The sequence below is a fragment of the Molothrus ater genome, chromosome 18, assembly GCF_012460135.2.
Source record: "Molothrus ater isolate BHLD 08-10-18 breed brown headed cowbird chromosome 18, BPBGC_Mater_1.1, whole genome shotgun sequence".
NCBI classification, from domain to species: domain Eukaryota; kingdom Metazoa; phylum Chordata; class Aves; order Passeriformes; family Icteridae; genus Molothrus; species Molothrus ater.
This window is the reverse complement of record NC_050495.2, coordinates 7,164,391-7,192,148: the sequence shown is the minus strand read 5'-3', so window position 1 is coordinate 7,192,148 and position 27,758 is coordinate 7,164,391. Positions and strand designations below refer to the sequence as shown.

Genomic DNA, 27,758 nt, shown 5'->3' with positions numbered 1-27,758 from the left:
CATCACCTTCCCTCCCATCCCATCTCCCTTTACACAAGGGAGTAAGGAGCAAAGCAGGAAGAGGAGGAGTTCCTAAAGTTCACCCCTCTACTGTCTCTCACTTCATTTGTGGCCTTGGCCTTGCATCTCTGTGCCTGTGCTTTGTCAGGAAGATGCTGGGAGCAAGGGGAGAGAAAAGACATGGCATTCGTCCTGGGAGAAGGTAATGGGGTAGGAGTTTAGATGTGTGAAGGAAGGAAACTGATAAGGGAAAAGATGGAAAAGACTATAAATACCAGTACTGGGAGGAAAGAGGAGCAGATGTTATTTCAGATCACAAGTGTGCATGTGAAAAAAAGCTTATCACCGCCCCACGCCGCCCGCAGAGCTGCCAGCGCAAGGAGTTCAGGAATTGTAGGAGGGACTTAAAATGAATACACAATCACTCCATTTGCTTTCTGCTGTTGAAATTAGGTTCAGTCTTCTGGGCTTTCAAGCTTCTTAGCACATTTCTGATAGTTAGGAATTTACTTCAAAACCAAAACAACAATAAGTGGTACAAAAGCTGAGACTCTAATGAAATCACAATTCCTTAAGGAAGCCATGAAAAATCTGTTAGAAAAATATGAGACTTGGCTGCTCCATGTCAGTGGATCAGTGTATGAGAATCTGTGTAGTAAGATACATTCCTTTGTCAATGTATTCTTCTGCTCAGGTCTCTGGAAACTGGAAATAAGCACATTTCTAGCTATATTATATGACCTTGCAGGTCTGGCAGATAGAACTTGGCCTGCGGGGGAAAATGATAAAAGTTGGGCTGCAGAAACCCAGCTTGTTGAAGAGGAGCTTAATCAAACTCACAGCTCTGTTACTCATTTTTTAATTTGTTGGCTCTCTGAATCCTTCTGGTATGAATCAGTATTGGCTCTGTGTGAGTGAATTTCTGGTAATACACCAGAATGAATGAGTAGGAAAGGAAGTATCAAGTAACTGAAATTGGGGCTGCCTTGAAAAATCTGAGTTACAGTCTAGGCTGAGACTGGCAATGTTTTTTGCTGGCTAATTATACCAACTACAATCGGCTTTCAGTATTTTTGATGTGGATCTGTTTTGTACAAACTCTGTGTTTGAATTCTGCAAAAGGAACATGTTTAAATGCATGTAGGTATATATAATGTACAGACTTTTTGTCAGCATAGTCAGATTTTTTATAAGAGCTTAAATGGTTTGACTGTTCCGGTGTCTTGTTTTCATCTGCCCACATGTATTACACAGCCTGGGCAGGTTTATAATGGTATTGGAGAACCTAAAGACTGTATTTATAGAAGTGCCTAAGGGATTTAGAGTCTGGCTCTCTCTAAGAGTCCCACTGACTAGTTAGGAAGGAAAATTATAGGGAATGGTGCCAGTACAGCCCTCTGCTTCCACACACAAACGTTAATCCAGAGAATACTCTTGCAGATAAATACTGTAGCTGAGCCAGATCCCAAGCTCATCTAGGTGAAGGGAGAAATTCCCTCTGAAGTCAATGGAAATTGGATCATGATAACACATCTAGAGAAGATTTAATATAGACCTGCATGACAGTAATTGATGCTCCTCTGGGACAACATTATCAAATTCCACCTAATTTGGAGCCAGTCAACCAATGCCAGCTGCACTATAATGTTTAACCAGGTGTTAAATAGATGTGAACTTCTTAGATTTTCTGTCAGGAGGAAACAAATAAGGATCACAGGAATCTAGAATAATATTTTTTCTTCCCAGTATATATTTGTCTGTTATAGACTGGGGTTTTTTTGTGCATTTATTTTTAAACAGATTCTTTTCTTAAGCAGGGCAGAGGTGATAAACCATCACATAACAGAACACAGTAAGGGCACTGTGTCCCTGTGTTCCAGGCACTGACAGGATTAGCTCTTTTCTCCTTGCCCTCTGCTACCTGCCCTAACTCTGAGTTTTGCGTTGAGCAGCGGACGAGGATGAGGATAAGGACGACGACTTCCGCGCGCCGCTGTACAAGAATGTGGAGATCAAAGGAATCCAAGTACGGATGAAGTGGTGCGCCACCTGCCACTTCTACCGCCCGCCCCGCTGCTCCCACTGCAGCGTGTGTGACAACTGCGTGGAGGTAACGCTGCTGGGCTGCCCCTGCTGCTGGGAACAGGCTGGGCTGCCCCACCGGGCCCTGGGCTGCCCCTGCTGCTGGGAACAGGCTGCTGGGCTGCCCCACCGGGCCCTGGGCTGCCCCTGCTGCTGGGAACAGGCTGGGCTGCCCCACCGGGCCCTGGGCTGCCCCTGCTGCTGGGAACAGGCTGGGCTGCCCCACCGGGCCCTGGGCTCACCCCTGCTCTGGAACAGGCTGCTGGGCTGCCCCACTGGGCTCTGGGCTCACCCCTGCTCTGGAACAGGCTGGGCTGCCCCACTGGGCTCTGGGCTCACCCCTGCTGCTGGGAACAGGCTGGGCTGCCCCACCGGGCCCTGGGCTCACCCCTGCTCTGGAACAGGCTGGGCTGCCCCACCGGGCCCTGGGCTCACCCCTGCTCTGGAACAGGCTGCTGGGCTGCCCCACCAGGCCCTGGGCTCACCCCTGCTCTGGAACAGGCTGCTGGGCTGCCCCACCAGGCCCTGTGCTTGCCCCTGCTGCTGGGAGCCCAGCTCTGGGGAGTTCACAGCTGGGCTCCTGTCACCAGCCGGGGGTCTGTGTACAAATCACAAACGGGACAGGACTGCTGAGGAACGTACCTTGAGCTGTTTTATTTTCTAGCATCAGTCTCATTACATGGTTATGACAATGGGAAGAGGCCATCAGCTCATATTCTAGACAGCAGACTAAGAACTTAATGTTATGACTTACTTTATAAGTTTTTTGACTAATCACACAGTAAAGCACAAGTATATTGGGGAGTTCTGGGGAGTTCGCAGCTGGACTCCCACTGAGCAGGGCCATTCGAAGCACAGCCCTCAGTTATGTGTGTTACAAATGCAACGATGCTTGTTGTCAGCCCTGTTGCCAGTGGTGATTAAAATAAAAATTTATAATGCTGGCTGCATTATAAATTATTCTTCCTTGAGGTACCTAAGGGATTGTGAATGTAAAAAAGGAGTGAATGGGAGAGTTGGTGCTGAGTTCAAGAGAGCAAGAAATTCAGGGTGAACCATTTCAACTTCTCATGTGTGAGCTTAAGGTTCATAATTTAATTTGGTGCAAACTGGTGCCTACATTAGTGGACAAGCAGAGAAGCCACAATGGTGTGTGAGTTCAGGAGAGCAAAACTCGGAGTTCAGCAAATGGTTCTCCAGTCAATAGAAGGAGCCCATGTGTTTTTCAACACCCAAACTCACAGCATGAACTCATTCATGTTTCTAATGTTGATTGCTCTGAATTAGGGGACTTTCTTGATTCTTGTTACCCTTAGGGTCTTGGTGAGTCACAGAAGATTTTTAAAAAATAACCCTAAACAGTAAGATGTGCTTTTGGGCTATAAGCATCTCCCAGACATGTAGGTACAGAGCACTGTATTCACAGCAGTGTATTGCCAGGGGACTTTTTATTGCTGAGCTAAAAATTTTACTTCTAAAGGATCATTTCTGCTGCAAGGTCTATTTTTTTTTTCAATAGAAAGATGAAATCTTAATATGTCTAAAATATATTCAGCTGTGCCATTAAAATGAAAGGAATTACTAATCAGAAGGGGAAAAATACCAGAGTCAGCTGGAATGCTGTATACACTACCTTTGTCCTAATCCTCTTTGCCATAAGCAAGGGAATAGTCCCAAAGAGAGCAGCACAGTTACAAGTGAGAGAAAGGCTGCCTGGATTTATCTTGTGTCAGTCATATATCTAAGTTATAATTATCTGGAAGCAGTGCTGTGCCTAGTAACCATTGATAAATAGGACAAGGCTGTCCTGGTTTGGAAGGCTTTAGAAGGATGTGGGATTTTAGAACCCTGAGAGTGAGGAGCTGCTAAGGTCCCTGGGTAGAGAGAAGTAGCCACAGCTATTTGTAAGTTGTGACACACAGTTTGTTTAGACTGCTGTGAATTGTTGCACAGAGCTGGATTTTTGGTAGAAAACCTGAATTGTACATTACCACTTTTAAAACATAAATGTTTTCACTAATTCTAGGTTCTGAGGATTTTTTTGATGATGGTAAATTCTCAGTTGTCCCATGGAGTTTCTTTCTCCACCTTCCCCAGTGGCTCAGCATAAAAATTCATTTTCAGGAAATGAAGTTTTCTCAGAAAAAGATTGCTCAAAACTCAGTGGTATAAACACTTGAAGTTTCATGCTGATGTAAGGCCTCCATGGGAGTCAGTTCTGCAGCAGAAATGAAAATGGGAGGGAATCCAAAAGGAACCTGCATAAAATAGCAGAAGGCAAGGTGACTCTGGCTTCTCCACAAGTTCTATTGATAGAATACAGCTCTCCACAAGTTCTAATGATAGAATAGAGCTCTCCACAAGTTCTAATGATAGTCAGGTCAGTTGAATGTTCCCTACTATTCTGGCGCACAAGTAAACAGCTCTGCTTGTAATTAAATTACTACTGCTGTGGAGGAATGTAGGCAAAAAGTATTAATGGCTTCAGAATCAATAAATCATGGCCTTAAACATGTTTTATTGATTCTTGTGATGCTTATTTCCCACTCACCTGTCATATTCTAGAAGAGATTTGAGACAGTAACAGGAGTGACTCTGCTGGCTTTCCATGTAGGATCCACTCAGGATTGTAGTTCTCATGTTTTCACTGTCAGTCTAGAATGTACAATAAAAATTATTTTCCCAAATATAAAATTGGGAAAAAATGGTTCAAATTTTGAACCAATTTGATAAAAATGAATAAACAGCAAAAGCAAACAACACTTGCAGAAATAAAACAAATTAAAACTTAAAGCATGCTGTTACCAGAGGGACCCAAAAATGAATCTGTGACAAAAGTAGTCAGATTTTTGTTTCCTTAATTGGAATGTTTGCAGTGAGTACTTTCATAGTTTCATAATCCATAGGTATTTTGGGTTGCATACAGCCAGATTTGCATAACAGACAGATGTTATGTCAGCATTTCAGATATACCCTGAAATGATCCTAATATATAAGTTGCCCCTGTCATTTTCTAATGTGCTTTGAGAAAGCTCTAATCCATTTTTTTGTATTTTGTAAATTTTTGGTAAATGCATTGTGCAAAACTTAGAAATACAAAACCCCCTGTGTCATCATTGAGCAGTGCTTAAAAATAGCATTGCCACAAAGTGAAGAATAAACATTTCATTTGTCAGTGCAATGAATGTGTAATATCTGCTCTGAAGAACACAGAGGTAAGAAGGGTTTATTTCTTGCACCTGATCTTGTCTTCACGTCAGGAATAATCCCATTGGAGACAGTGGATTTACATGCTTACAAAACTGTGTAAAGGCACTTGGAGGGTGTCTGTGGCTTGCCCTCATTATTAAATCTCCTGTTAAAAGGGATCTGACTTTGTAAGGCACTTTGGACTTGTGACTGAGACAAATAGTTAGGTTTGGATTCATAACATAATGAACCTGTGCATAACTTTGCCTCTGTCTGATCCTGCTGTTCTTTTTCTTTGTGACCTGCTTGGTAAGAAGGTACTTTTGTGTTCAAAATGGACTCATTGTTCAAAGTGGACTCATTCAGTGATGTATAAATACTGAAATGTGGGACAGGGCATTCTGCAGCACTATTGCATCTTCAAACCATTCTAGGCTATAATAACTTCATTGTAATTGACTCATGCTAAGGATGATAAAAATGAGGGCTTCTGCTGCTAGCAGATAAATAGCCTGTCCTTTATGTTTGATATATCCTCTCTTCAAACCCTATAAACACCCAAGTACTTCTCCATTCATGGATAGAGAAACAACTTGGCCCTAAAAAGTCTTATAAAAGACAGTCAAGCATTTTGTAAAGCTGCAGAACTTGTGTGATGTAATTTTACATGACAGTGGTTCAGATTCATCTCTGAGGCAATGTATTTTCTTTCACTGTTTGGATATTTTTCCCTATCTCTCCCTTTCTTTACAAGGATTTTGACCATCACTGCCCATGGGTCAACAATTGCATAGGACGGAGGAACTACCGCTATTTTTTTCTCTTCTTGCTGTCCTTAAGTACACACATGGTTGGAGTGTTCACCTTTGGGCTCATCTTCGTCCTGAACCACATGGAAAAGCTGGGAGCAGCTCACACTACCATTACGTATCCTTCCTGTTGGTCTTTCCAGACTCGAGGTAACTGAGGAAAATGGGCAAAAATGAACCTGAATATTTCTCCTCCAGGAGCTGGTGGAGCCTCTCCTGATCCCCCACTACTCTCCTCCTGTAAATGCTCAGTGCAGGTTTTCCTCTGTTCCCATTGTACCTGTGTGAGCATGGATTGCTCCAGAAACTGTAGGTGACCCTTTGTCTTTCTCAATCTTTGTCATGACAGCCCAGCAGAAGGATGAGCTGCCTCCTTGAATTTAACTTACAAGCAGGGGTAGCTCTCAACTGCTGTTTGCTGTGTTTAGAACTCTGTTGCTGTGCTTTAGAGCAGAGTGTGCTCTGGAAGTAGCCCCCTGCATGCTGGTGTAACACATGAATTGCTGGCTCTGAGGGGTGATACTGCTCTTGATAGGTTAGTGCAGAATATTCTTTACAAGGTAGAAAGGTAGAGCCAGAATCACTGAGTTCACATTACTTTTTAACCATCTCAAGGGTGAGGACCCAGACTAGGAGCAGATGGACTGAGATGGAATTTAGTTAGACCTTGCTAAAGGTGAGGAATACTCTGCACTCATGAGACCCCACCTGGAGTGCTGTACCAACATCAGAAGGATGTGGAACTGCTGGAACAAGTCCAGAGGTGCTCAGAGGTGCTCAGAGAGTCCCTCTGCTCTGGAGACAGGCTGGGAGAGTTGATGTTGTTCAGCCTGGAGAAGAGAAGGCTGTAGGGAGACCTTAGAGCCCTTTCCAGTGCCTAAAGGGGCTCCAGGGGAGTTGGAGAGGGACTTGGACAAGGGTCTGGAGTGAAAGGATGAGGGGGAGCAGCTTCAAACTGAAAGAGGGCAAGTTTAGATGAGATATTAGCATAAAATTCTTCACTATGAGGCCCTGGCACAGGTTGCCCAGAGAAGCTGTGGCTGCCCTGGATCCTTGGAAGTGTCCAAGGCCAGGTTGGACAGGGCTTGGAGCAGACTGGGATAATGAAATATGTCCTGACAACAGGGGAGTTGGAACTAGGTGATCTTTAAGCTTCCTTCCAACCCAAACCATTCTATGACACTCCCCTATTTTTTTTTTCTCCTTTTCCTTTCCCTGTCTTTCACAGACCCTTTTTCCCTTCACTCATCCCAGTTTCTTTAACTCTTGGATACAGAATGGCTGTCATGTGTGTGGCTGGGTTATTCTTTATCCCAGTCATTGGTCTCACTGGCTTCCACATTGTTCTAGTGGCCCGAGGGCGCACAACCAATGAACAGGTAAGAAGCAATCCTTTCTCCATGTTTGTGGCTTAGGTGTTGAGGTGGGAAGGAAAGTCAGCAAGTCAGCTTGGGTAAAGCTAAAGATGATCCAGATCTTACCAGAAATGCTTTTATTGGAGCTTCTGTGAAGATCTAGGAAGGTTGCCTATTTTTTTCTTTCCAGATTTTTTTTTAAATACACTGCAGGCAAAGATTTCCCTTTTTTAGCCACAGAGCATCACCCCAGGCTTATTTATTATTTAAAGTCTACTCATGACCTTGAAATAGGTTTTATGTGGTAAGTACCATCAACCCCAGAAGTTCAAGCTTTATGAGTCAGACTGAACAATCCATGAGATTGAGTGAAAGAGAAAGGAAAATATTAAATCATTTGCCCTCTCTCCTGGTATTTTGAGCTCCCCCAGCAAGCCCTCACTGCCCATAGTAGGGTCTGAGTGAGCTCTTTGTCTCCCTCTGTGTCTCTCTTGTTCTTATGCATATGAACTCACACACACAGAGTGCTGTTGGACCCAGCTTGCTTTGCTTCTCCAAGCTAAGTGCCAACATTTGTGCCAAAAAGCCTGGAAAGTTCCAGTTCCCCTGCAGTTACTCAAATGTCCATGACCCACATCCCTGTGGCTGATGCAGACCTGCATTCATGTGCCCATTAATGGCTTGGTGTGGCTGATAGAGATCAATGTGATGGGATCAATAACAGGTCCCTGCCACCCCAAGGGCAGTTTGCAGGTGTGGCACTGGTCTCAGCCCTCATCCCAAGGCTCATGAACTCTGTGCATTCCAGTGCTTTACCCTTCCACAGCTCCAGCTCCAAAGTGCCCCTCACATCTGGGGTTTTTTCACTTTTTTCCCCACCATACTTCTTTTCCCTTGTGGTTGAGGTTTATTTCAAATGGCTTTTTGCTGCCCTTGCCCCCATGGGTGCTCTGCAGCTCCCACTGAGCAGTTTTGGCTGTCCTGGGGGCTGATGGCTCCATGCTGTGGAGCTGTCTGGCTCCTGGGCAGGCTGTGAGCGATGAAAACATCTGTCTGAGGCCAGGCCCTTGTAAACTGAGATGACATTGTCTCCATCCCACAAGAGACAATAAAAACTCTTATCCAGAAGAGTGTGGGAGGTTTACATAAGCAAGGAATCTGAAGTCATCCTGAACAGTTGCCTAACATGGCCTTTGAACAAAGCAAGCTTCCCTAGCTGTCGTCTTCAAATGCTTTTCTCTGTCCTGCTCAGAATCATCTGCTCTTCATTTTAAAATTAATTTTGGCCAAGTATTAGATTTGATAGTGCTAACAATAGTAGCATGAAATACAGGGCATTTTGGTTTCACAGCCCAAATTGTATTTTGCCTTAGGCTTGTCTTTGTGCAGTGATATAAACTCTCCATGAAAATTTTAGGCTGGAAAAGAAGGAACAATTTAACTTTAAAAAATGTTAAATTTAACTTCATATGTTTGTGGCTGCACTAGAATTTAGAAAGGTTGAGTATTTTTCCGTGATCGAAATAACCATTGGAAAATGTATCCTAGCTTGGTTTGGTTTCCTGAGCTACCAAACCACTTGAGATTTATTACATCTTCCCATGCCATTTTGAAAATTAAATATAATCTGGTCCTAATTTCTGCTTAGTCATATGTAGAGGTTATCTCTAACTGAAGGATGGATGTTCCCAGCCCTGAGGTCCTTTCAGAGGAAGCATATCTAAGTAATTAGAGCACCAGACCAGGAGAGATGGATATGAGATCTGCTCCTGGCTTTGCCACTGTTCTAAAACATTCTCTTTTCTCCTGCAGTCTCAGTGCTGATTCTCTTTTCTCACACTGGTAGTTATCTACTGTCAGCTTTGCAGTTGCAATATGCTCAGCTTATCTTGTTCTCTTTTCCCAGTACATTTTATAGGCCAGTGGTACAGACATTTTTGGGTTTTTTCTGTAAATTTTTGGTATTTATTCATTCTGGAGTTTGTAAGTTCTAAGCATTCATAGTAGGCAGACTGTGATTGAAAAGTGCATAGTGGCTGGGTTTAGATGTTTACTGAGCTTTCTGAATGCCTCTGAAATTCTTTTATGGAATGAAAATAACCCATAACCCAACATCTGCTCATATCCTGGTATTTTTAGTCTCTGAATAGAGTAAATAAATACCCTTCCTTCTTAGACTGCTTTCTAGCAGTGATTTTCAAACTACTTTAGAAACCAAACTGATATAATTAGTACTGTAATCTGGGAGTTGGAGAAATTTTATTTTCATATCGTGTTTGAAATACAGAGATATGAAATGCTTTGCCAGCATCTGGCACAAGTCAGTGTGAGCCTAGGATTGAATGCAGACATGCCAAATGTCCCAGACCCCTGTTTTCATCAAAAGGTTGCTCTTCCAAATCTCAGAACTTCCAGCCTCTCTCTCTTGGCCTTTTAAAGAGCTTTATGTTATATCAACAAGGCCAGCATAATATATTGCAGAATCATTTAATTGTTGTTATTTTATGTGCAAGTTATTAAAGTATTTCTGGTGCTGTGTAAACTTGTTGCTAGATCAGAACTATGAGCTGATTAAAATGCTTTACTTGCAAACAACAACAACAGTAATGCTTTTAATGGCAACCACTATTAATCTCCCTGGCTTTATTGGTGTTTATCCCCATATGGTGACTTTTGAGCATGTGCCTGTAGAGTACAAACTCTTTATAATGCTTATGAAGCCTTGAATGGATCTCGCCAGTCTAATGAGGCTTGGCTTTTATTAAACCTGCTCATTTACAAGCAAACATTGTAATCACCAGGGAGTTCCTGGCACCCTCCCACATAAGGCAGTGGTTTGTACTGATTGCTGCTCAGGATGAGATCTGAGAGAGAGGAAACATTGCTCTCATCCAGCATTTGGGAACATTGATTCGACTTTGCTGTTGGTTTGGAGGGGACTCGCCAAGGCAGAGGAGGGGAAGCGATGGGAATGAAAGAGACCCAAACAGGATGTCTGGCTGGGAGCAGACAGAAATCCAGTGCAGGAGCAGCATGGAGAGGTGAACACATCACTTTGAAATCCAGTCATATTTAGCAATGTCCTTTTGGGAAGGATCTTGAGTGGAGTGCCTCCTAGCTGGAATTAGCTGACAGAGGTGGTGTGTTAGAGCTGGAGTGAAAAAGTGCAGCATTCAAAGAAAAATGATCTGTTTGGGAAGGACAGAAGGGTCAGACTTGTTCTTGGCTTTCTGAGGCTTGGATGATGACTTTTATATAACCAGGGGTTTGAGCACTGTCCTGAACATGTTTCCAGGTGACAGGGAAATTCCGTGGGGGAGTGAATCCTTTTACCCGCGGATGCTGTGGAAACGTGGAACATGTGCTCTGCAGCCCCTTGGCTCCCAGGTAAGAGAAATGCTCTCAGCTGGAATGAGGGAGCAAGAGTCCCTGTTGGGCCAGGGGGAGAAATGTGCTTGGCTGGGCTCACAAGCCAAGGATCATTGATGGAATAAGAGGAAAGCAAAGCAAAACAGTCCTGAAGGTAGAGCTCTGTGATAGCTGCTTCCCTGTTGCACGGCTGTAACCTGTAATTTACCACCCTAATCCCAGAAATATTTTTTTGGAATGAGCTTGTCAAATTATGTCAAGCTCATACCCTTGTCTTCACCAGCTTGTTTATCCAGTGGATTTCAGTAACAAGGTAAATATCCATATGTTATCATATTGCCCACACTACTTCTTGCACTGTACAGGCAATGTCCAGTCTGCTGGGGAAAAGGAAGGAAGCTAAAATCAGCCTTTCTCCTTAAGACTTAAATCTAATTTAAGGCTGCTGTGGTTTTCAATCTCACTGGCACTTTCATTATCATAAAACAGATTATCAATGAGACCTACATCACGAAACTTGAGATTTTATTTATGGCTTTCTATTTTTGGGGAAATGGATTTATCGTTTCACATTTTGAAATCAGGATCTTAATGTAGTAGATCAGATGGACTATAAATAATTCTAGGTGCTGAGCTGTCCAGCCTGCAAACATGTTCATAATCTTACTACAAGACTTATTTGAGCCTTTTTAGGGTGTTGAACAATTCCAGACTCTGACACTGTTACCTGCCTTTTTCCCCCCTTTGTTATACAACAAATAATTTCTAAAGGACTGTTACTTGTGTTAAGGACATTGGAGTAGCTGCTTCTCAAACCTTCCAAAACATGAAAGTCAGGTCAAGGTGGATGAGAAGAGCTGGGTATTAAATGCTGTGAGACACTTGTGTTAAGAGAGGGGTTGTGAGTACCATCATCATGGCTATTCACAGAATTGTAACAAGCAGAACATTGGTGTTTTTTGAAGACCTGTTCAGATTGTTCTGTATATTGAAGGTCCCCAAGCCATCACTACTAGAATGTCCTGTTCACTACATAAAACAAGAAAGCTGGTGTGTGTATTGATATTTAGGCATTGTACAGACACTGGGCACTTAGAGAATTCTATTCCACTGGAGGGAAATTAGATATCTAAAATCAGCCATTTCCTCTTAGATTTTTTGCTTCCTATAGACTTGGCAGTCTCTTTTACCTCCATTTATTTGAACACTAAACATGCTACAGAAACAAGTCACCATGTGGTAAGTTAGAACTGGCAGCACATCATCTTCTCCATGGTAACTCCCCATGTGCTGGGTCTTGTTCCCCAGTCACTGACTCCCACCACAGGGCAGCTGTTTCATGTTAACTGGGATGATGTAGTCAGTCACTTCTGTTGGTGGCAGGCCTCTCTTGCTCTCTTCGTGCTCTTGTCCATTAGTGTTTAAAAAATTGCTGATTTTTTCAATGCATCTTCTCCTTTCGCTCACTAATTACTGGGTTTTTTTATTGCTGCTTAATTATTACATGCACTGAAATAAATTGAGATTCTTACCTAGATTCTGACACATTCTTAAATCATAACCTGGAAGTGGGAAGATTTTTAAGCCTTGTTCTGAGGTTAACCTGTTTATTTTAATGATGAGTGTTGCACAATTCATCAGGTATGTGGTTGAGCCCAAGAAGAAGCAAGCTGTGAGTGTGAAGCCTCCTTTCCTGAGACCAGACTTGTCCGAGCGACAGATCACGGTGAAGATCAGCGACAACGGCATCCAAGCCAACCTCAACCGCAGCAAGGTGAGGGAATCTCCAAGCTCTGCTTTTGGAGGGCAGGGATTGAGCATTATCAAGCCTGGGAATGAGTCTGTCATTGACAAATCTCTCTGAGATGATGCAGAAACTAGAGTTTGTGTCCTTGTCATGTACTTCATGCTCTGAAAGTAATGCAGGTTCAGTAACAGCAGCTCTTGATCCAGTAACAGGCAGCTCTAGCATGGAATCCCTCTGGGCTTCTTTTGGAAGAGTTGCCTGTTCTTTGCAGTAGTTAATTTCTGTCCCAAGAGCTGTCACCTCTTGGTGTTAAAATTAATTTTAATGAACCCTTGTACCACCAGACCAGGTCAGCTGTTCTACTTCAGAGAACGCTCTGAGCTTCCAGGCTGCAGGAAGGCTTGTGGTCAAGGGCAAGGAATATTGACTCAGAAGCTGAGTTCTCTTTTCAGTTTCTCCTGTCATGAATAATAAAGAAGGATTTATTTAGTCCCATAAAAAGTGGGATTCAAACGAAGCCAACTTGCAAGATTTTTGTGGATTGTTACTTCCTTTGGAAGTAACTTTGGATAGTTACTTGCTGAGAGCTACCTGGAAAGTGGCTGAAAAATGCTAGAAAGCACTATTGTCTTCTACCACATATTAATTAGCATGATGATTGTAGTACTTAGCCTGCCAAGTAGACCAGGATAGTGCATTTAAAATTCTACTGGCTGGTTATGACAATGCTAATTTTACATGTGGCAGTCCTTGCCTGCAGTGAATGCTAAATCCTGTTTTTCATTATAGGTATGGGTAGTTTTGGTTCTTTGGTACATCCAGCACTCTGCCACATGCTGTTATTTAACCAAGTTTCATGTAACGATTGATTTTTTTTGGATCTTTTCCAGTCTAAAATCAGCCTGGAAGGTCTGGAGGATAAGAGTATGGATGTGCAACCACCTCTCCCACCCAAAGGAGATCCAAGCAAGTACTCTGAGCTGAAAGGGCAGCTGGGCACCAGTGAAGGTATAGTTGCATGATCAGTGTTTTATTTTTATTTATAAGAAACTATTTTAGCCTCTTTGAAATGTTTCCTGTATTCTTTCAAAACATGGGATCTGGGTGAAGGATTTTTTCCTATTTGTAATATTTCCAGACTAGGAGAATTAACAGCAGGAAAAGGAGAGAAAAGCTGGCTTGAAGTGGCTTATTCAAGCCTAGGTTTAATTTTTCATGTCAGTTTTGCAGAGTTTATAAACTCTTTTAAACCCTTTCTTAAATCAATTTTAAATTAAAAATGTCTAAGGAATCTAAGGAATCAGAAATATTAGCATGAAATTCTTAGGCATTACAAACTGAATTATTTCATTCGTAAAAATGTGAACTTTATGCTTTGATACTATTAAAAAAACCTTTTTTTTTTTTTTTCAGACAGAACTAGTAGCTGAATCCAACCCAAATATTTAGAATTTCAAATTAGGCAAAATTTCTACTCACCAAAACATGTCACCCCATTCAATATATTGTGTCTTGTTTCTTCTTCTCTGTAGAAGGCTGATGTGTTAGCAATGTGCTGTTACTGCCATAGGGACCCCATTGATTTTGGTGGAATGCTACACAAAGTACAGCAAGTTCTATTCTCTCCAGAACATCTGTTTGCAGAGCACGATGGATGGCAATGAATCACAGCTGACAGCTTTCTGTCCACATACATTTTAATAGAAAGTCCTTTTTTCTTTCTTTTGCAGAAGGTGGCCTCTCACCCAAACTGATCAGCCCTCCCACTCCTGCCATGTACAAATACCGACCAGCTTTCAGCAACAATCCCAAAGTCCACTACCACGCCACGGCCGAGCAGGTGAGCGCGCCCCGAGTTTCTGCCCCAGCTAGCGCAGGCAGTGTGGAGCTGAGGAGGAACTCACTGCAGGGCTCCAGTGAGGGCCAGAGTGGAAAAGTAAATAACAAAGCTTGGCACTGTTGTGTGACAGTGTATCATTTTCACTGTGCTCCTTATGGAAACATGTCTGGTTTCACAGCTTCCCCCTGCTGACACGTCTGTCCCTCTGCCAGGCTGCGCTGCCGCTGCTCCGGTGTCTCAGCCTCATCCTGGGGTGCTGAGAAGTGTCACCTCCTGTTGGCTTCTCCTGGCAGAGGTGCCACCTCACATTCCCTTCAGAGGGAGCTGGGCATGCTGAGTGCTTCTCTGGATCAGGCCCTCTAGCCAACACTCAGTGTACTCACTGATTCCTTAAGATGTCAGCTTGCAAAATAGAAAGAACTTTCAAAGCATCCCAAGGGATATTTTAGTGAAAATTAACAGAGGACTCCTCACATTTGACCTTCCTTAGCACCTATACAGTGCATTTGGGTTATATGGAAAAAAAAAAAAGCTTTCTAACGCTTGGCATCATTTTCACCCATCAAGAAAACTGAAGGTCCAAACAGTTAGACAGATTTGCTGTGGAATTTTGACAGTTTATTCTTTTGCTTAGAAGTTATGAAACTTATTTCTCATGGATTTATTGCAAATATTCCTTGGCCCCTGGGACCTGAGAACAGCATTTGGAAAATCACTGGTCTAACTTGTATATTTGCAATATGTATCCAAGTCTTCATGCACCAGTGGAGACACCCTTAAAAAACACATACCACACACAGTGCAGTTTTCTCAAAATTAATTTCATCAGGTCCTTCTCTGGAATAATAAGAAGGGGGTTATAGCAAGGAGTATTATGAAAGAAGTAAGGAAAGGAAAATATGGTAGATAAAAACAATTGACTGTTGCAACACTGTAATAAGACAGAATGTTCTTTAAATGGTGAGGAAAGCTTTTCCTGAATCTTTCTCATTTTGAAAAGAAAGATGGTGATAGATAGTGGAATTGCAGCTTTGACCAAGTGTAAGTTTTAGTCTTACTGCAGTAATAGTAAATCTCATTCTCTGGATTTGTCCACTTAATGAAGAAACAAGTGGCTTATGAGAGGGAACACAAGAACAGTGTGTTCACTGTATCCAAAAAGTTTAATATCCTATCATTTTCATTTTATTACATGAAAAATGGTTTGACATCCAGTTCAAAATAGTCTATTTACAGGCATCATCTAGCAATTTTGAGCTGTGGAAGGCACAGCATTCTGAGTCATAATGCCAAAAGTCAGAGAGCCAAGGAAGGTAGGCTTGTTGTGTTCATTCAGGGCACAGCCAGAGATGCAATATAGATACAGGGCAGGTTCTGATTAGGCCAGGGGACTGGCCAGTGCTGTGACGTGGTAACAGGGAACAGCACCTTCACTCTGAGGGTTGCTGTTTCAATCCTACCCCAAAACAGTGTGCTTGCTCTTGCTGGCTGGTGTGCAAGCCCTGGGGCCTTGTTCAGTTTTACAGTAGTCACAGTTCTCTAGTAGTCAGCTGGGAGTATCATAAAATGGGGTTCACCTGGTGAAGCTGATAGGAGGGCATGGATTTGTCTGCCAAGCCTAAGTAGGAGGTACAGAGGGAAAGAGACTGGGCTGTGTGAGAATGCCATGGTGTCTGTTCTGTATCAGTTCTTCAGCCTGTCAGTGTAATTCTGCTTTTGAGCAGTGAAAGCTGCTAGGAGAGAGGCATTGGGACACAAGGATAAGTAGCACAAATATACTTAAAAGCTACGTCATTGCTCTCATCCTCCTTTACAGGCTCTCACTTGGTCTCCTTTTCCAGAGAAGGCCAAATTTAGCACCATGCTCTAGAAGAGACTGAGCTGTTTTGCATATTTCTCTATCTTCTAGCTGAAAGGAAAAAGCTTTTTAAAAAATATCCACAATAAACCAGGGGTTATTCAGTTTATTCTTTTCAATAGCTTTCCTTTAAAAGAAACTAAAGAACAAGCTGTGCCAACTGCATTTCTGATTAAATATGTGACTGATAATAACTCTTTGTTTGCACAGCCAGTGTAGCAAATTTATTGTGGATTATGGAAACTCTTCCTTAAAAATAACAGTGAAAACTATTTGCTTAGCACAGAATGGCATTTTAAGTGAACAGAACTCTGAGCAATTTTCACAGAGTAAAACAAAGTGAAATCCTATCTGGTTTTAGAGCACATAAATAAACTATGGGCTTTGTTTCCTTTTCTGATGTGACCACTTTCTCCTACACAGGCAATAAAAAAGAGAAAATTGCTTCATTTCATTGTCTAAATGGTGGGAAGGAGCCTCTTGGCTTTAATTAAGGTTAAGTGCCTAATTTTGAAGACCTATGACCAGAAATTCAGAATTACTGAATATTCATAGTGCAGAGTAGAGTGGATAAGAGTGTGCTGGTCCCCAGCGTGTTGAAATGAAGCTCAAAATATTTCTGTCTCAGCACACAAGACCAGACATCCCTCAACTCAAGAGCTATTTGTAGAAAATGTGAAGTGCAGTGCTTTTTCCAAGGGCAGTATTATCAGATAACAACCTGATTTACCTTGACTGAGACTTGAGTCTCAGCCTAGGTCTCATTCAGTGTTTTCAGTGTCCATGTCTTAACTTACTTTTTACTGTCAATATTATTTAGCACTTACTATGAACAACTCCTCCTTGCTTCTAAGGTGCTAATCCATATGTTGAACAGGAGTCAGGAGATTTTCTTGCAATGAACCTGGGCTGACAGTCAGAGGGAAGACCTTCAGCTCTGTCCTTCCCATGCACTTACCAAGAGAGAAAACCTGTACTTACATGTCACTGGCTTCTGTTTCTCACATCACTTCTGTTTTAGATCACCTTGCAGGAGGGACACAGTCAAGGGGCTCTGATAGAAGAGGATGGCAGGAGCCTTGATTACCAGTCCGAACCCAGCTTGGACATCCCCAGCTACCGGAAGAGCTCCCTCCACAAGACCTATCAGTCTTCCCCACTCCAGATAGATTCCTTTGCCATCAATTCACGATCCCTGAGCCTGAAATCTGCTGGCAGGAGAGGGACAGACAAAGTGCCCCTTCATCCAATAAAGTCTGAAGGAGCTGCTTCCACCCCTTACAAAAGCATCTTTTCTCCCAATTCCCTGTCAAACAGAAATGGGAGTCTTTCCTATGACAGTTTGCTGAACCCCATGTCTCCCTCGGGGAGGAAGTGCATTGCCCATTCTGCAGTCAGCTCTGTTGGGTACCACTCCCCATATTTGTCAGCCAAAATGTGCCACCTCCGGGGCAGCGAGCTGCAGCGCCAGCCCCCGCAGAGCTTCAGCCCGGTGCTGGGCAGCCCGGCCCCGCATCAGCGAGACCCCTCCCCAGTGCGCTATGATAACCTCTCCAAGACAATTATGGCATCCATCCAGGAAAGGAAAGAGATGGAAGAGAGGGAGAAGCTCCTCCACTCGCACCCTGACTCGGTGTTTGCAGACTCAGGTGTCTATGACACGCCCAGCTCCTACAGCCTTCAGCAAGTGAGCACGCTCTCGGAAGACCCGCGCAGCATGGCCATGAGATACGGATCCAGGGACAATCTGATGGCTGCCAGCAGCTTTAGCACAAGGAACCCTATACTGCAGTCCTCAGTGTCTTCACTCTCAAGTGCAATGACAAGAGCCCCAAGGACTTCCACAACCTCTCTGCAAGCTGATTTAGCCAATAATAATGTGCAGTCCCATCAAGCACTACAGGGCAGGGTGAGCAATGGCTCCTACAAATCCCCAGGCCACCAGGTCCCATCGTCCCCCACAGGGATGCCTAGGTCACCCTCTTACGGAGGCCCGAAGGCTGTGTCGTTTGTAAACACTGTGGAAATCACAGAGGTGCAGTCAGTGGGAGCACAGAGGTATGTACTGCTTGAGGGGCTGAGAGCACTGGGAATCTGCTTGTGAGCAAGGGCTGGAGCTGGAGCTGCGCTGGAGGCACACCCTGAGGAGGTGTTTGCTGTGGGCCATCATGGTGGGAGGTTTGTGGGTGCTCTTCAGTTCTGTCACACCCCCACAGCAACCTCATCATGACAAAATGTTTGCACTTCTGCTGTATCTTGAACTGCAGGTGGTCAGTTTTGCTGTAAATTCATAGTTATATGGTCATAGTCATAGCTGAACTAGGGAATTATTTCCAAGGTGTGAGGCAGATTATTCCTTCCCTTGGGCACAAAAGGGTGGAACTGTTCTACTTTGCAGTCTGCTGACCCAGACATTGTGTGGGTACAGAGGCAGAGCTGCGATCCTATTTGTGCAACATACCCTCCACTGAGGGAAACAGGCTGAGATCCTGTTGCTTGGCATAGAGAGCTCTGTATTTAGCAGTGTTGAGTGTCCATAGTACAGAACTGCTGATAAAAGCACAGAGCTTCATGATACTACCTTAAGGCCTTGCTGCTTCCTTCCTTTCTGTGAGAAAGCATGGAGAGAAAGGATTTGCTGTGCTGAAAGCCTCAGTAACTGCCACCTGAGCAAGATGCTCAGCTGCAGCTTCTGCATGTGCTTCTGTTTTCCTTCTGGAAGCCATGGAGCTTGCAAAGCTTGAAAAGATCATGATCCTGCTGAGGATGCAGTATTTCAGCTTAGCTGGGACCTTGAGGGCAGCTCTTCAGAAATATCTTAAGTTTCCTTTGTCTCTGGTACTGATTGTGCTATGCTGGCCTCTGGTTTAGAACCCAGGTTTCTCTCTCCCATTATCCAACAGTTTTGGAAAACTTACAGAAATGTGGAAGAACTATGACTGTAGATCTCCTGAAGTTAAGTGCAAACAAGTTGTTTCAGAGATGAGCAACAAAGTTTTGTTTACCTGGATATTTAACTGGGAAATGTTTTTTCTGATAATTTGTTTCTGCTTTTAAAACACAGTTTGGCTTAAGGTCAGTGGTGAGCAGTGGTAACAGTTAAACTGTCCTGCGTCCTACAAATGCCTATGCAATTAGTTTGGAACAACAAAGCATTTAAGCAAGTAATTAAATTAACAAATATTACTCAGGCGTGGTCCACTAACCTAACGGCCAAATTAATTCTCTCATTTCAGTGGCTTTTCATCAAATGCACTGGCTTCAACCAGCTTGCTCCCAGGCTTGAGTATTTTGCAATGCTGGGAACTCAGGGTGACAGGGGTATTCTGAGTGAAGCCATTCTGTATGACGCTTTATCACTAATATTGCATCTTTTGATATTTCTTTTGATGCAGGGATGACATGCAGTTGAAGACACCTCACAGTAAAATAAATGGACAGCCAAAAGGAATAGCCAGGCTGGGTTCAACATCAAGTTCCCAGGGGACACCAGTCAGCCCTGCTAGACACTCTAATGTTAAGAAGGTGTCTGGAGTTGGTGGAACAACCTATGAAATTTCAGTGTAAAATAAAATGAATTAAAAACAAAGAGCCATCCACTCAGCCAGCCATGAAGCTAGGAGCACTGTGAAGACTCAAACAACAACAAAGAAGGAGCAGCAGCAGTCGGCCACTCTCCTTTTCTTGTTTTGGGTTTGTTCTGTTTTCATCTTTCTCTTTTGGCCAAAAACCAGCTGCAGCCTTATTCTTGAGGGAATAATAAAATTGTACAGTCTATCAGACTCTTCCTGAACCGACAGGCGGGAACTGGCTACGACCTAAGACCACACCGAGCGGAATTCCTTCCTGCAAGAGAGCGCTAAAGCCATGGTGCGCGTGTCTGTCCAACCACTCTGTTGTGTACCAGTTGTGCTGTGAAACAGTTCAGTCAGCCAGGATCAGTCAGTTCTCCCACGCCCCTTCCCAGTTCTTCTGGCCAGCAATGTGTCTGGCAGGAGCCAGAGGACCGACTGCTGTTTTCCTGCTGACGTGGAAAGTGGGGTCCCTGCCCTGGGCAGGAGCTTCTCCTCGTCCCCCGGGCACTGCAGCTCAGGTTCCTCCTCCTGGGAAGGAACAAGGCAAGGCCACTTGGGCTGCAGACACCATGTCTTCTGTAAAAGCCTCCCTGGTCCTGGATGGGGGCAGGAGAAAGGATAGCAACAGCTTCTCCCTGTCTGCCATTGGTCTCCCTGTGTGTGAAGTTGTGTGTGTGTGCGCGTGTTTGTCTCCATGGAAAAGGACCGCAGCACTGGCGAGGATCTGCCACTGACCTCCTGCTCCCTCTGGGTTTGAAAGGCTTCTCTGACCCAGCAACAAAACCAAGCAGATGAGAAAAAAATGTTCAGATGGAAACACATTTTAAACAGCCATCAGCTGCTTTCCCTGCACCCTCCTTACCTGTTGGATTTAGGCAATAACAGAGTTTACTGCCTTGCCCTGGTGCCGTCAGTGTAATCCCGCAGCAAGGTTATCATAAGCTGTCGAATTTACAGTGTGTGTAACTGAGCCAAGCGTGCATCTAAAGGATATAAATTTTCTGTCTGCCTAATTACTAGCACATTCCCTCTGGTCTTCAATACTGTTAGACAAAGGATTTTCAATTTGGGTTTTTCCCCCCTGGGGAACAACTTTTTAAAATAATATCAATCAAATCTATTTAACATTCTGAGGTTTCTTTTTCCTGTCTCCAGAAAACTACACTTACTTTGTTGGATTTAAAGACAACTTTACCGTAAAAACCAAGAAAGGGGTGCATTACTTTTGTCAAAAATATGAGGACTCCGGCAAAGCTAATTTTGGGACAAATGGATTTTTATTTCTCTATTCCTTATCTCCTTTTCTTTACCATTCAGTTACCACCTCAGAAGTCAAAAGTACTGAGATCTGGACCAATGCTAAATTGCCAGATCATGTGTGCAATTAAGAATATCCTGAGCGACTGTTGCCAAAGTCACTAAAAATTATTATTTATCACTGAGCCAGTCAGCATACAAGACCTCGACTTCCCACCTGGTTCTCTTGGTGAATAGTTTTGATTAAAGATCTAAATCCATCATTTTTCAGGATATTAGTTTCAAGGGGTTAAATCCTTTTCAGTCCTTGACTATAATGGAAAGCTCTCCAGGTATTTGGTAGCAATTCAGAATGTGTTAATAATATCTTATTTGTTTTCATGTATGTTGAGGTTAATTATTCCAGAAGGCAAATATTGACCTTAATTTTGCCTGGTTACAATTTATATTTTGATTTGATGAATCTTGACATCTGCTGCAATACATGGTTATTATGTCCCTTGTATATCACATTATTTTTTGGAGACAAAGGTTGAAGAGAACATAAGAAAGTTAATAATCTCTCTGTGTAACGCTCTATGTTGCCTGAAGGAAGAAACATGGAAAGCAATGCATCTGCAATAGGCTAAAGTTCTGAGAGAGTGAAATAGAAATCAGTGTGCATTTTATTGCCTTGGTGATATTTTAAATGCCTGGTGTAGGGATATTGCAGAGCAGAGAAGCAATAGTCTTTCTGTGCAGATTTGCTCACTGGCATGTAGAACATTGTCTTTAGTTGGAGGCACCATGGTACCAGAAGGATGCTGGCAAACTGGATCAGGTATAGATGGAGCAATATATATTAAAGAACTGGATGGGCTGGCTAAGGAGAAGATTTAAAGGGCTAAAACATGCCACTGGCTAAGCAATGAAGTGGAAATTGAGTATCAGAATTTTACAAATATGTTACTTAAAAGTTGTAAAACCAAAGGTAAATCCAAGGGTTGTCACTGGTAACCAATGCTCTACATTTGGAATGGGGCAGAAAAGATGGAGAGGAAGGGGCAGTGAATAGTCTTCCAAGCAGAGTTTTGGACAAACTGTTTAGGACAGTCAAACTGTATTTGGACAAGTCATTAAAAATTTCTGTGAGAGGTGAGTCTGTAGGGACAAGAGGTAGACCAGATGGCCTTACAGATTTCTTCCATCTTTAACTGTTGTTAATCTGCAGTCTACCCTGATGTTAACTCCTCAGGAAGATGCAGTACTTCTTTAAGGACTGGAATTCACTCTGGTGCATAGAGTATCACAAAATTACTTGTTTTTAAAGTATCATGTATGCCATATGTAAGCCCTGAAAAAGAGGGGGTAGGAAACACATGGGATTAGGGAGTGAGACAAGGGCACATTTTATCATGTATCTTTGAATACGTACATGAAATTCATGCAAGCAAGGCTGAAAATTTGCACCAATGTAATATTTGAGATTTGCATCCCAGTGATGCTCCACTTTGATCGCTCTTTCTCTTGCATTTATAAATGAAAAAGCTACTGAGGAACTTGAAGGGCCAAAGAGCCTTTGAAGTTAACTACATTAGTTCATGAGAGAATTTCTCAGTAAGACTAAACACAGTATTGTGTGTATAAAGCACTAATATCCAGGGTTATTTTGACATAGTTCACAAGGGGTAAGGGAGAAAAAAAGGATGCACTGTGTCAGTACAGGTTCAGCAGTAAGGATTATGTATCTTGTGAGTAGTTTTGCCCACAGTTGAGAGACATTCAACTTTTTCATAGGTTTACAACGGTACCAAAGTTTTTTTTTTTTCCTTTTGAGGTTTGCATTTAATTCAGTGCACATAGCCTGGAGTAAATGATTCAGATTTTCTGAAAGAATAATCTAAGCAGAACTGTTAACAGGAGATTGCATGCAGCAAATCCAGCCTCATTTCCATCCAAGGCACTGAACCTGCAGCTATTTACTCATAAATGTAAGTGTCTGTTCCATAGTTCCTGTTGTGGGACTGGGGACCTATTTATTAAATCTAATTTTTGAGCAGAATCCAGCCCATATTAAAGCATAGTTATTTAAGCAGTTTACAGATCAGCAGTAAGGTTCTTCTGTCAAGATACCCTGTTTGTTACAGACACTGCAGGCCAAATCTTCAGCTTGTATAAATTAGTGTGGCTCCATGAAAGCTCATTTAATTGATGCTAATTTATAGTAGGTGGGGATCAGCCATGAAAATCCAGCACGAGTTAACACATCCTGTAAAGTAGCTTTTTTATTTTTGTCATGCTTATTTCATGTTTCAAAAGTCTTAAATATTTTCAACGTGTTTTTATTTGTAGCTGTGGATTGTATTACTTATTTAAAAAAGAGCAATAGGTTTTTTTAGTTTACGCATCAGTTTTCATTGCATATTGCATTTTATTATCCGTTTGTTCCCTGTTCATATGCTCCCATTTAGCCTCCAGGTTTTCATTGTAGTACTTTTCTGCCTTGAAAAGTTGGATCTCTGTATCTTTAGTTGTATAATATATTGAGTATTATGGAATTAAATGTACCTTACTACGTGGGTGGGAGAGAGAGAAAATATTTTTACTTGAAGCCTTAATATTTTCTTTTTTTACTACTTTGTTTGTTGACCTCATAGGAAAGTCTGAATAGCAAAGACTTTGAAACTCCGGGCCAAATACTGCACTGACAGACAACCAGCATTTGGCCCCCATGTCAAAACTGGATGCAGACATAACCTGAAGTGAACAAGGGAAAAAGCCTTAGGGTGGCATATTTTCCTGAAGATCATTAATACAGTCTCAAAACATGTCTGTAAGCAAGTACATTAAAGAAGTCTTCAAGTCTTGAATTTTTAAGGAAGGTGATAGCAGGAACTGCCCTAATATCTTTCTTACATCTGCTCTTTTTTTTTTTTTTTTTTTAATTAAGCAAAACAAATGTATTTACTCAGTTTGGTTCAGCCAGCTCGGGGGGTTGCACAGAGCTCTGTGTTGGTAGCCATGTGCAGCACATGAGCTGTGGGGTGTTGCTGTTCTCATTCTAACCAAGCGTGATGTTGTGTCAACTCGGCCCGCGAGGATCCCTCCCGGGCCTGACAGTGGACGTTCCTCAGATGATGCCTGCTCTCCTACAAGCCTAATATGGAAATTGCAATGTGGTTTTCTTTGGACTATATCTGTGGTCCAGACTAGAGATATATAGAGAGATATATATATAGTCAATATTTTTTTGTGTGTGTGGGAAAGATGGGGTCAAGCTTTTCTGTCTCTGACAGTCTGGAAAGTTAATGTCGAACCGTTTTTATGGTCTGTATTTCACCTGTTCTGCCACCTTGAATTGTTGGAATGTATCCGTGCAGGCTTTGTGGAGCTCTGTCTGTAACCTTTTTTGTGGCTCTCGTAATACATATATATTTTTTAAACCTTTGAGTCACTTCAGTATTTTCAAGTGTCTGTTTCTGCCTCAGCTGCATTTGTTTGCTGAGATGGTTCACGGTGCGCTGCCGTTTCTCACTTCCACTTGTGCCGAACCTGAACTGGAAGAGCAGAACTGGAAAGGCCAGTTCCAGTGCAAAGGACTAAACTGACAAAATATTCAAAAAAGTGACTGCACGTTAAATCTCATTTTCAAGATGCCTATGGTAGACTAGGAGATATGGTGAGTCTTTACAAGAGTGTCTCCCAGCTGTGACCAATGAATCATGTTTGGGAGGTCACAGCAAGTGGTCCATGAAACAACGCTAAATGAAGTTTTCTGTACTGTTTATTTAAGTTGTGGGGTTAATAGGGAGCCTGTGGTCCAGCACAATTTTGAATCACTGCCATAGAGTAACTGGAAAAATTTTTATATTGGTATTTGTTGAATACATTCTGTCCAGGTCATGTGGGTTTAGTAATCCCAAACATGCGCAATTCTTAATCTGTCTTCATCTGTCTGTGTGTTTCTAGTCTTTGGAAATATGTCCATTTGATCTGTCAGACTGTCTTACAACACACACAGCTGCCAAGCCCTGCAGCTGCTGCAGGATTTCTGATGCCATAATTTGCATATATAGGCTAATTGCATTAAGCAAGGATCCATTCGAGCATGTTCATTATAAATGCCAGTCATATTTGTGTGCTGTTGTGTCTTCACGTGGCAGAGATTACCTTTTATATAAAATGGCCCAAACTGTAATCACCAGGCTTCATGGATGTTGGCTACATCAAGCAGGATTATATAAGGCCATGATCTGTTTCAATACATTTTGTTTAAAGATATCTTGGCTTACAGCAATCTCAGCTTTCCTCTCTCTGAATAATGAGTAAATTATCCAAGTTTGTATTTAATTTTTTCATTGTTGTCACTTTTCATTCTGCAGGACAAGTTTAGGTTCACATTTTGGAGCGTAATAAGGAGAGACAAAGGAAACTATTTATACAGGTGAATATGTCTTTTAAAAAGAGAGAATCAGTTTTACAATAAATAGATTAGAATTACTGTCAAAATTGGTTTGGTTCATCTTGTCACAATAACTTGAAATTTAACATAAGGCTTATTTCACAGCTGATATCTCTAACCCTGAAACATTTCTTAAATGTTTAAAAACATTTCAAATTATACGAAGAAATATGATCTACTTTTACAGATTAAAACAGTCCTGGAGAAGTGATGGTACATTTTACAGTGCCTTATATATATGTGTATATATTTATATGTATATATATAATGCCTATATATATATAATGTATATGTAATTGTGTACATAGAGTCGGGTAAAACTAGTTACAGGTGTCTCTCTCTGATATATTTTAAATGGAACTGATCTGTCTTGATAGAAAAAAAATGGTTGTAGCAGCACCAAAATTCACAAAACTGAAATTACTTTTAAAAAAATGTAAGCAAATAAAGTAGACTGGAAACAGTGTTTCTGCCAGTGGTTGTGTTCCAGGCTATGGAAGACTGATAGACAGACACACCATTTTAAGGGATATTCAGAGAGAAGGGAGGCAGTGCTGGAAGCTTGGAGAAAGTAGTGAATGTGTAAGAGCACCTTGCTTTAGAAGTTGTGTTGCCATCCTGTTCACCTTTTACACATCCATCCCCTGTGTGAACTTTTCAGGCAGTAATTTATAAAGCACTGACATAGCCTGTCCATTTGATATTAGATGTTGAATACCCCTGGCCTGGGGTGGACAGCGAGCACTGTGGGCAATGCTGAGGTTTAATAACACTTCTAGACTGTGTTAAGATATTCTGTCAATCTGCTCCTCATTAATGGAAGTAATCTTTGCCTTTGTGGGCATGGGCCAGATTGATCAGACTACATGGCAGAAGTGCACAACATGGCTTAGGCCGCAGATTCTGCCGGACCAGGAGCTTTTCTAGGGGTTTAGTTGCATTGTAGAAAAAAAGGAGAGCCACAGGTAAGTCTTTTATTTTAAAAAATATCCCCTTTCTGAAATAAAATTCTTTTATGAACATAAGTAATTCAAAAACCTTTCTTTCAGCAGACTTGGTGAAGTATCTGCCATGTAAAAGCCATAAAGGCTGTGTGCTGCCTTCTGAGGTTGATTTCACACCTTTTAACTTCCAGCCTCCACATGGGGCTTGGATTATCCATCTATCTCTTCAATATGGGGTAAGAGCAGGATTTTCAAGGATTTATTTGAGCATTGTCTGTGTGTGTGTGTGTGAAACCCTCCAACTGAGTTCAGTGGTAACTGAAAGAAATAATGGGAAGGATATGTGTGGTTAGCCAGAGAAATGGCAATGCCTGGAACTCTCTAAGGGAAAAGTTGCCTTCCATACAAGTGAAGAACTGTCCTTTGGTTAGCACTGTTGTTTTGGAACTGAAGCATGCTCGTGGGTTTGGCTTCAATAAACCTTACAATTACACACAGTCATCCATGAGGACTCAAAGTAGGGCTTTCAGCACCAAAATCAAAAGATTTGATACCCCAAATGAACACCTAAAATGAGAATTTCTGTTTTCAGAATAACAATAACATATTGAGCTTATGAGTGCTATGCCTGGCTTACACTGAAATCTCACTTCCCCTGAAATCAGTGGTAGTTTTTCCTTTAACATTAATAGTGCCTCATTATACTTTACATGCCATTAGGAGTGGCACTCACAGCAATTTGCTTTCTGCTGTAGTTTATTGACATTAGGACTTCTTCAAGCCTCTGACTTGGAGCAAATCAAATACTTGCCATATTTTTTTTTCCCTCTCAACAGCACAAAGGGAAAAGTGGAATTTCATAAACACATCCCATTCTGGGGTCAACTTAATTTTTAATGGAACTTCTGTCCCTACTCCACAGAACAGAGATAGTCTTCATGGAGGGATTTTTGAGTGGCAGGGGAAGGAGGAATTTGGGATTAGTGGTGGAGCAGCAGTGTGGGCTCTTCTGCCTTGTGGCTTGTCCTTTCCTGCAGTGTGCAGGGGAGAGGCTCCTGGGCAGTGGTTTCCTCCTGCATTCACTGCTCCCATGGATATGAGGTGGATGGCTCCTGGTGTGCCAGTTGCACACTTATATATCTTGAAAGCCTCTTTCAGTTACATAGGAGCAGAGCACATGGGGATCTTTGGGTCAGAGCTGACTGTGGAAATTCATAAAATTGCATTATATTCTGGTTCTAGTCACGGGCACAGGTGGTTTAGCAGAATACAGCTTTGCTGTCAGCTTTTTC

At 42.3% G+C, this 27,758-nt stretch overlaps 1 protein-coding gene across 4 annotated transcripts in view; it reads left to right on the top strand.

Moving 5' to 3' along the window:
- Positions 1 to 24,503, top strand: part of ZDHHC8 (zinc finger DHHC-type palmitoyltransferase 8) — a 110,140-nt gene extending 85,637 nt beyond the window's left edge. Inside the window, exons 3-12 of one of the 4 annotated variants that reach the window (XR_008508698.1) lie at positions 1,953 to 2,110; positions 6,026 to 6,198; positions 7,357 to 7,459; positions 10,731 to 10,822; positions 12,446 to 12,578; positions 13,442 to 13,559; positions 14,282 to 14,391; positions 17,271 to 18,307; positions 19,645 to 21,413; positions 23,718 to 24,503. Coding sequence is in view for 1 of the 4 variants with exons in the window: in XM_036393364.2 (XP_036249257.1) it covers positions 1,953 to 2,110; positions 6,026 to 6,198; positions 7,357 to 7,459; positions 10,731 to 10,822; positions 12,446 to 12,578; positions 13,442 to 13,559; positions 14,282 to 14,391; positions 17,271 to 18,307; positions 19,645 to 19,816 (2,096 nt within the window). In the remaining 3 variants the exon portion in view is untranslated. Of the gene's footprint in view, positions 1 to 1,952; positions 2,111 to 6,025; positions 6,199 to 7,356; positions 7,460 to 10,730; positions 10,823 to 12,445; positions 12,579 to 13,441; positions 13,560 to 14,281; positions 14,392 to 17,270; positions 18,308 to 19,644 lie in introns of all 4 variants that reach the window. The other 3 variants (XR_008508697.1, XR_004981209.2, XM_036393364.2) reach the window with 3 other exon arrangements.
- Positions 24,504 to 27,758: the final 3,255 nt, after the last annotated feature.